At 46.2% G+C, this 9,543-nt stretch overlaps 1 protein-coding gene across 2 annotated transcripts; it reads left to right on the top strand.

Annotated features, from left to right (window-relative positions):
* The first annotated feature begins 328 nt into the window (after window positions 1-328).
* On the top strand, window positions 329-7,540 carry DDX5 (DEAD-box helicase 5). 2 transcript variants are annotated; one of them, XM_063351687.1, is made up of 13 exons: window positions 329-477; window positions 2,002-2,167; window positions 2,317-2,413; window positions 2,495-2,628; window positions 2,748-2,813; window positions 3,277-3,418; window positions 3,498-3,658; window positions 3,827-3,999; window positions 4,191-4,301; window positions 4,535-4,596; window positions 4,677-4,736; window positions 5,987-6,211; window positions 6,774-7,540. In XM_063351687.1, the coding sequence occupies exons 1-13, from the start codon at window positions 470-472 to the stop codon at window positions 7,157-7,159; spliced, it is 1,791 nt and encodes a 596-aa protein (XP_063207757.1). In that variant the 5' UTR covers window positions 329-469; the 3' UTR covers window positions 7,160-7,540. The 2 variants fall into 2 exon arrangements, with proteins under 2 accessions (XP_063207757.1, XP_063207756.1); XM_063351686.1 differs by having other exon boundaries at window positions 344-501.
* Window positions 7,541-9,543: the final 2,003 nt, after the last annotated feature.

Genomic DNA, 9,543 nt, shown 5'->3' with positions numbered 1-9,543 from the left:
AGAAGCCTCACCGGGGGTCGGGCCGGCGCCTCCAGGCCGCGAGCCCCACAACCCCGCTCCGCGCATGCGCGGCCGCTCGCGCCCTTCCTTGAGTGGGCGGCGGGCGCGCGGGGCCCTGCGGGCGGGGCGCTGCGGACGGTGACGTCAGCGGAGGCCACGCCCCGGGGAGGGGAGGCACTTCCGCCCGCCAGCCAGAAGCCGGTCAGTCGGCCGCGCGGCGGCCCCGCCCACGCGCGAGGGGGCGGGGTCTCCGGCCGTCTCGGGCCGCTTACATAAGAGAAGGGGCGGGGTCTGTGCCTGCGTCAGCAGCCGGTTCCCGGCAGCCCCCGCGGCCCCCCTTATATAACCGGCATCCGGGCGGCGAGGCGCTCTACATTCAGTGGCCCCCACCAACGGCGACGGATCCTGCCCAACCTTTCGCCACCCACTTTAAGTGACCGGGATCGTCTCGCCCACCGCCACCATCACCATGCCCGGGTATTCCAGCGACAGGGATAGAGGGTGAGTCCGGGGGCCCGGCCGGCGCTAGCCGCCGCCAGCGTCCGGACTCTGTAGACCGACTGTGGGGTTGTTTTCTCAGCCGTTTAAAATGGCGGCGAGTGGCGAGGGTTGGGCCCTGGAGCCCTTCTCCTCAGCGCTTACCGGCTCGAGGTCTCCGGAGCTCGGTGAGGGGAGGCCGGGGGAGGGGAGCTGGCGTTAGGAGCTCCTGGCGCCGGCGAGGGCGGCCATTGTGCGTGGGCGGCTGCACAGCCCGGGATGGGGCTAGGTCCATCCGCCTCAGCGCAGCCCCCGCGGGCGTGTGACCCCTTAAGAGGGGTGCGGGTGGGTTTTTTTTGGGGGGGGTGGGGGGGTGCGGGGGGGAAGGGACTCCCCCCATACCCCATCCGAGGACGGATGGTCCACCCAGAGCTCGATTCCTCCCCCCCTCCCCCCGTCAGTGGGGGTGGGCTGGGGAGCGGCGGGCTGGTGGAGGTTTGTGGGTCAGTGGGTTGGCCGGGCGCTTCGTCGATGGCGAAGCCTTGGGGAGCTCTCGGTAGGGCGGTTCCCTCTTCCTCCCTTCCCCCTCGCAGGAGACGGCGGCTCTGGCTGTTGCTGGCAGAAGCCGGCCGGCTCCCGCTTTGTGTTGTGTAAGCGGATGTTAATGGCCGGCCCCGCCATGCGGTGACTGAGGGGAAATCAAAATGCCGGCTGCTGCCTTTGTTCCTCCTCCTTCTCCTCCCCCCGCCCAGCTCAGACTCTAAAATGGCAGCGGCTGGAAAATGTGGCGTAGACAGAAATGAGAGACAAAGGAAACAGCGCTGGCAGGAAGCAGCGGCCGCTCAGCCAGGTCCCCTCTGGGAGCGCTGTGTTGTGCCGTGAAGGATCGCTCCAGCGCCCGCCCGCCCCAAATTGGGGAGCAATCGGGGCGCGGGAGGGAGCCCCACGCTCGGAGCCAGTTTAGCGGTGCTCGGTGCAGGGCTTAGCTAGCGCCTGAGGGCTGCCGGGACAGGCTTTGGAGATGAGCCTTTTCTGAACGGAGGGACCTCACCTAAAACGCTAACACAAAATGCATGGCCTTGTAAAACATCGTTATTGAGGGAAGTCTTATCTTTTGGGATACAAGAAAACGGTTAATAGGAAAGTTATCCCAAGGTTTTGTAACTGCTCCTGCCCACTTTGTGTAGGCTGACACACAATGGGAGTGTCACTTGGGTGGGAAACCATTTTGATCATGGGGCAATACAAAGGTTTTAATGCCCTTTGCCTGTGTTGTAACTTGTTAACAGGCTGTTCAATTTCAACTGCAGAGAACACGTGTTTCCTTAGCTTCTGAATATGAGTTGTAGCTAGGCAGATTGTGGCATCTGCAATTTAAGTATGTGTTTTGAAGTTTCAGTATCCTGTAGATGGGGTTCATGAATCTGAATTGTAAGGTTACAGGCTGGACTGCAAAGATGGTGGTTAAGTTGTATAAGAGGACTGAAATGTTTCTCTATGATTCTATATTATGATTTTCTCTAGGTTTGGAGCCCCCCGTTTTGGAGGAAGTAGAGGTGGACCTCTCTCTGGGAAGAAATTTGGAAACCCTGGGGAAAAACTTACAAAAAAGAAATGGAATTTAGATGAGCTGCCCAAATTTGAGAAGAACTTCTATCAAGAACATCCTGATGTAGTTAGACGTACTGTGGTATGTACTTTATCCAACTTGTGCAAAAGTAAACAAATAAGTGCAAACATGCTGAGGGTCATGGGGCCCAAGAGACATGGATAAGGTAACTTAAAAGATAACTTTGCTATCAAAGCTTATTTCCAATAATGGGTTTTTTAATCTTGCAGCAAGAAGTTGAACAGTACAGAGCAAGCAAAGAAGTCACAGTTAGGGGCCATAACTGTCCAAAACCGATCATAAACTTCTATGAAGCTAATTTTCCTGGTAAGTGGAGACTAGTGTACTGGTCATTCTTCCAGGCTTAAGACAGAGTGCAAGTTATTAAATTTCTTTTTTTTCTTCAAGCAAATGTTATGGAAGTAATTCAGAGGCAGAACTTCACTGAACCAACTGCTATTCAAGCACAAGGTTGGCCTGTTGCTTTGAGTGGATTGGATATGGTTGGAGTGGCACAGACTGGATCAGGGAAAACACTGTCTGTAAGTTTTGATAACCTGGAATACTGCTGGATTTCAGAAGTGAAAGTATGGCCTGGCTTAGTGCAGGCCAAATGCTTCTGGGAAGAGACTGTAATGAGACTCTTCTTTCTTCCAAACAGTACTTGTTGCCTGCTATTGTGCATATAAATCATCAGCCATTCCTGGAGCGAGGAGATGGACCTATTGTGAGTATTCCTAAATGAAGAGAGATCTTAATTTCTAGAGAATGTGATTTTATTTTTTTACAGTCCAATTCTCCATGCTTATAAGCGTGCATAGCTGTATTGTGTTTCTCTATATGACTAAAGTGGTTCCATGCTTTGGTAGTTTCCCAGGAACATTCCATAAGCTCTGACTGGATTGTCCTTAAAATTGTACAGAACAGGGCTGGATGTCCCATTTTGGAAATTGCTATCCCCTGGAAGCTAGTGACTTTCAGGTATCTTAGCATACAACATAGGTCACTGTTTGGTGGTAACGTGAGATGCTAGGTAATTTAGTTTGCTGGTTTGGGCTACTTAAATCCACTTTAGTCATTCTGGCACTGAAGTAATTAATATAAGTAATTGCTATATGACAGCCTTTCCATTTAAAACTAGTGTCAGACTAGAAGCTTCAAATACTAAAAGCTGGGCATCTCACTTCTAGTGTCTTGTGCTGGCACCAACTCGTGAACTGGCTCAACAAGTGCAGCAGGTTGCTGCTGAATATAGCAGAGCATGCCGTTTGAAGTCTACATGTATTTATGGAGGTGCTCCAAAGGGACCACAAATTCGTGACTTGGAAAGAGGTACAGATAAGCCTTGATGCACCTCTGTAAGAGGCAATGTGAAAACTACTTCAAGCTGACTTTACTACTTGTTTTTTAGGTGTGGAAATCTGCATTGCTACACCTGGAAGACTCATAGACTTCTTGGAAGCTGGAAAGACCAACCTCAGGAGGTGTACTTACCTTGTCCTTGATGAAGCTGACAGGATGCTTGACATGGGTTTTGAACCTCAGATCAGAAAAATTGTGGATCAGATAAGAGTGAGTATAGATGGTTAAGGCATTGTCACTATGTCAGAAACAAATGCCACTACGCTTATTAAAGCAAAGGTAGTGCAATTAACTCTTTCAGCCTTGTCTGGGTAGGTTTTTTTTGGTTGGGCATTTGACTATATGTTGATCTTGTACTGACCTAGTCTCCTTCTCCAGCCTGACAGGCAAACTCTGATGTGGAGTGCTACATGGCCAAAGGAAGTCAGGCAGCTGGCCGAAGACTTCTTGAAAGAATATGTACACATCAACATTGGTGCGTTAGAACTAAGTGCAAACCACAACATTCTTCAGATTGTGGATGTGTGTCATGATGTAGAGAAAGATGACAAGTAAGTCAGTGGGGGCAAAGCGTTTTTTAATGGTTTTGGCTGATGAACTGTGTAATGAATTTGCCTTGATGGGTTTTTGATGTCAGTCTGAGACCACTAAAAATTATTTTTTTAAAAAAATCAGGCTGTTAAAACTAAGCTTGAACAGTACAAATGAATCCTAGCTCTAATCATCATCTTCTTCATGATAGGCTTATTCGTTTGATGGAAGAAATAATGAGTGAAAAGGAAAATAAAACAATTGTGTTTGTGGAAACCAAAAGACGGTGTGATGATCTTACCAGGAAGATGAGGAGAGATGGGTGAGTCTAATAGCTTGAACTTCAGCAAGCCACCCCAATGGTCTGAGATTGTTCTTGATTCTTTGTGAGTGACCACTTAACTATGGTGCCAAAGCTGTCAGATACAGTGACACCAGGTGTTGGTTGAAACGTTAACGCTAACTAAGCTATTTGCACACTGCCAGTAGCTCTGTTTTTGATTAATGAAACTACTTGCAGAATGTTCTGAGATCAATCAAGTTCTGTATTTTCAGGTGGCCAGCAATGGGTATTCATGGTGATAAAAGTCAGCAGGAGAGGGACTGGGTTCTAAATGGTGAGTATTTCAGCAATTTCTGCAAGTTGTATGATCTGTGTTACTTCAGTGAAGAAACTGATGAGTTTCTTGTGTTACAGAATTCAAACATGGAAAAGCACCAATCCTGATTGCTACAGATGTTGCATCCAGAGGTCTAGGTTAGTACAACTCGTAATGGCAGTTGCCCAAAGCAATTTAAAGAAAGTCTATTGCTTTCTTTAACCTCTGCATTTTTCTAAGTTTTCTTCACATAAAGGTGCAGTCTTTGTGGCAAGGCCTAGGCATGACAATCGGAGGACTCGAGGGGGATGGAGGACTAGTGGAAGTGATCGGCTGGCTGCTTCCAGTCAAATAGAGAGGTGAAAGCTGAGAGCATTGTGTGCCAGTAATCTTCAAAAGGCAAAGATCGTCCTTTAAACTACTACCCCATAAACTGTTCTCTCATGAAATAAGCAGTTTCATTCACAGTTCACTTTGCCCTGGTATTTCTCTCCTCTCCATGCTTTGCATGATTTGCCATGGTGCAGTACTGTTAGTTTTGTGCATACTGTCTGCTGTGATCTGTGGGTCTTTGAATTTCAGTGAGTTTGCTGAAATGTCGAAGAAAATAATTACAAACTTCAATGTTCAATGAAATTTTTTTCAACCATGAAATGGAGAGAGCAGCTCTAAAATGTACTAAGCCTTGTACAAATTGGTGAGTACTGGCACATGAAATCTGAGAAAAAGTCCACCTCTCACTTTAGCAAGTGGGGCAGGAAAGCAATGGCTTTTCAAATGCCTTTGAAAGTCGAAGTTCCTCCACCTATACATAGTCGTCATGTCGAGACCTGCCAGAGAGAGACACATTCTCAAGTGAACCCTGGCTTCTTGGAAGCGCTTGCCTAGACGAGACACAGTGCATAAAAACAACTTGGTGACTTTGGGGGGACAGGTATGTTTTTCTTGCAGCTGCGGTTCAAAGGTCTTGGCAAGACGAGCAGTGTGGCCCCTTTTTTTTTGAGCTTCTAATGAGTGTGTATGTGAAGGACCTTGTATGTTTTTACTCTAAGGTCCTCAAATGAGCACATGAAGAGGCTGCTGTGAGCTTTAGTGGCCCTACTGCAAGAAGCATTCAGATGTCACTTGATGATTTGTAAAGGGGACTCTTGAGTTGGGAATGACAAGCAAATGCATACTCCTTTATGGTAAGGTTTTGGATCACAGGGTGGGTGATGAGACGGGAACAGACGGAGTGTGCATAACTCTCTTCCACAATACTCATGCAGAAATGGATAATTCTAACACTGTTCTTTGCAGCCAGTATTTCTTTTAAAGTATACTATTGTCTAATGTTTATCTTCGATTTGGCTGTTGTGGTGTGCAAAACTTTGTACCTTGCTTTTTGCCACACTGCAACACTTTACAGATGTGGAAGATGTGAAATTTGTCATCAATTATGACTACCCTAACTCCTCAGAGGACTATATCCACCGAATTGGACGAACTGCCCGCAGTACCAAAACAGGCACAGCATACACATTCTTTACTCCTAACAATATTAAGCAAGTAAATGACCTCATCTCTGTGCTTCGGGAGGCTAATCAAGCCATCAACCCCAAATTGCTTCAGTTGATTGAAGACAGAGGTTCAGGTAAGTACTATTCTTGACCACAGTGTGTAGCTTTCCTCTCGGAACAAAATGGTAACTCAAGTTCCACCTCCAGCCTCTCACCAAAATGAATGTGGAAGGTGGTTTAGCAACCAGTTACGGTGACCTGGAAAGGTATTTATTAACACCGATAACAAAAACCAATACCCCTTCCCACTGAATGCTCCACACTCCTGCTGTGGTGCAGCTATGGCTAGTGCTGGCCAAAGATTTTGTGTTTGCTCTGAAATGGCACACTTCAGAGTGCAGTTTTGTGGCCGCCTCATCTGGCTAGGAAAGATGGATGAAAGTGACTGTTTGCCTTGCTGCCACCACTCGTGTTACCGGGGAGAGTATATGACTCTCCTCACCAGTTAGACAGCTTTCTCGATCAAAATAGTCTTTGTGTAACTAGAGTCCAGTTACCAACTGGAAGGCTTCTGTAGCAGATTGGCCTTGCTGGGGCAGAAAGGGAAAGACTTTCCTCTTACTAGGTGAACTCACTTGGAGGTATGTAAAATGCAGCCGTTGATATATATAACTATGTCCTGTCTTTTTTTAATAGGTCGTTCCCGAGGTGATCGACGTGACAGATATTCTGCGGGCAAAAGGGGTGGATTTAGTAGTTTTAGAGAGAGGGAGAACTTTGAGAGAACCTATGGTGCACTAGGAAAGAGAGACTTTGGAGCAAAAACTCAAAACGGGGCTTACAGTGCCCAGAGTTTCAGTAATGGAACACCTTTTGGAAACGGCTTTGCAGCCGCAGGCATGCAGGCTGGCTTCAGGGCTGGTAACCCTGCTGCAGGAGCTTACCAGAATGGCTATGAGCAGCAGTATGGAAGTAATATTGCAAATATGCACAATGGCATGAACCAACAGCAGTATGCGTATCCCGCTACTGGTGCTGCTCCTATGATAGGTTACCCAATGCCGACAAGTTACTCTCAATAACTTAGTGTATTTAAATGTCTCAGTTTTTCATAATTGCTCTTTATATTGTGTGTTATCAAAACAGGATAGTTATTTAAGAAATGGGAAATGCAGAAATGACTGCAGTGCAGCAGTAATTATGGTGCACTTTTTCGCTATTTAAGTTGAATATTTCTCTACATTCCTGAAACAATTTTTAGTTTTTTGTACTAGAAAATGCAGACAGTGTTTTCAAAGTAAATGTACAGTGATTTGAAATACAGTAACAGAAGGCAGTGCATGGCCTTCCAATAAAGATATTTGAAGACCGAATTTTCTTTCAGATGGCAATTTTCTCAACATGTGCACAACTTTACATTAATGGAATGTCAAATGTTTTTATATTAAATTCTAGAAAGGTTTCTCAACTGTGTCTGATTAAACATTTAAGCTTATACAAAAAACAGCCTTGCCTTGATTGGGCTAGATTGCTTAGCATGGCAGGCTCTGCTTCGATGGGGAAGAAGACTAAAGCTGGCTTCTATGTAACTTGGAAACAGTACTCTTCCTTGTCTCACTAGCCTAGGGCCAGTTTTTGGAAAAGATCTGCCAGAGTAATGGTATAGCTAAAAAAGTCTTGCTAACCAAACTCTGCAGTGGTGTTGCTAACGAGCTGCTACGAGCGTAGGAAGCTTTTGCAGCACCGTAACTGTTGCCTTCACACGAGCATATGTGCAGACTAGGCTTGAGTGCAATGTATCTGCAGCTGTCAGGCCTTGTGAGTTAGCATGCGGGCGTACTATGAGCTTCAGAGAAATGGGAAGATCTTAGTATTAAAACTTCAAATTATACTTAAACTGGTATTGAGCAGTGATTTCTTTACGGAAGTGTGGGGAGGGATGTGGGCTGTTGATCCATGAACATGCTTCATGGATTTTTTTTTTTTCCCAAGACATGCAAATGACTTCAATCTCAAAACACCGCCCATGCTGAGCAAAGCAACAGCACTTTCCTTGAGTAGGAGCATAGCGGGAATAATACGGGATCCTGGGGTTAAAGTACTTCACGCTTTCAAGCACAGTATATCAAAATTCCAGTTAATACTGACTTTCAGTTCCTTACCTGCTTGTTTATCAGTAACAATGATTAGTTTCAAGTTTAACAATGCTTAACTAACAGCTGAATGTGTTCAAGGTTCTGTCTGCAAGAATCAAAGCAAGATTCGATCTAGGTTAGTTGGAACCCAAGTCAGTGTTTCTTTTACGTGTCAGACCTTTTGGCTAGTCTGTGCGTAGCCCTTGGTGATCGTTTTCCTGTTGAGGCTCAGCTTGTGATGTTCTTAACCACAGCCTAACCTGCCTCTTAGTTACGTATTTTTGCCTTTTCTGTGGAATTCTATCAGTTGGCAGTACTCTTGTTATGAGAACTTCAGCTGAGGTCCTGAAATACTACCACACTTGAGTCTGCAGTTGGCAACGTGGAAATATTTTTAATTGGCTTTGTAACACTCCCCTTGCTCAGTGCTGAAGACAAGGAAGTAGATTGATATTTATCTTAGCAATTAACATGTCGTATATCAAAGTTTCCAGGTCAGTTGCCTGAAACAAAAGGTGTGGAAAGCTTGGTTTTGTTCAAAAACTATACTAAAAAAAGTATAGGTAGAAAACTTCTAGCTTGTGAATTAACATTGGCAGACTGGGGCCTTTTTCTAAGTGATGCAGAGAAGAAATGCTGCCTTTCTCCCTTTAGAAAACGTGAAACCCAGATAAGTGTTTACAAGTCACACTGGTGAAAATGTGCTTTGGAAACTTAATCAGGAAATCATGGGAAGAGATGTACCTTGTGACACTTAGTACAGATTTTTTAAGACTGTGGATTCTTGTACACAAAATTAATGTAATTTTGTGTCTAAATTTGCTACCTTTAGAAGCTGAAGTAATAGTCTCAAAAGTTCTGTCTTGCTTTTAGTGATAAGGGTTACTGGAGTGCATCAGTAAGGCACAACTTGAAAAATGGGACTATGGCTTGAATTTTTTTGCCTTCATCACAGGGGAGGTGTTCCCTGAGGGCAGAGCGTCTTGCTCGGGGTAAGGTGGGCTCTCCACATTTGCACATAAAATGATGAAAAACGAGCTCTACTAAATAACGATAATTTTACCAGAGACACTCTGATAAAATTGAGCTCGTGGCAAATCCGCCAGCTGTACCTCTGCCCGCTCCTGCAGCTGGGCCCGCGGCCGGCGGAGCCTCCTCTCCCGTTCTCGGTCGGTCCCTCGGGGCCGCGCAGTGAAGAACCGAGCCCGAGCTCGCTGCGGCGTGTTGGGACTTGGACAAACAACGACTCAGGACGGGCAGCTCGCGAGATGGTTCCCCTTCCCAGCTCCACCTTCTGGCGCTGGTACAAACCCGTGATTAAGCCCATGTGG

Source organism: Chroicocephalus ridibundus, chromosome 14, assembly GCF_963924245.1.
Source record: "Chroicocephalus ridibundus chromosome 14, bChrRid1.1, whole genome shotgun sequence".
In the NCBI taxonomy this organism is placed as follows: Eukaryota; Metazoa; Chordata; class Aves; order Charadriiformes; family Laridae; genus Chroicocephalus; species Chroicocephalus ridibundus.
The sequence above is the reverse complement of the archived record's forward strand: the minus strand, read 5'-3'. Positions and strand labels throughout refer to the sequence as shown.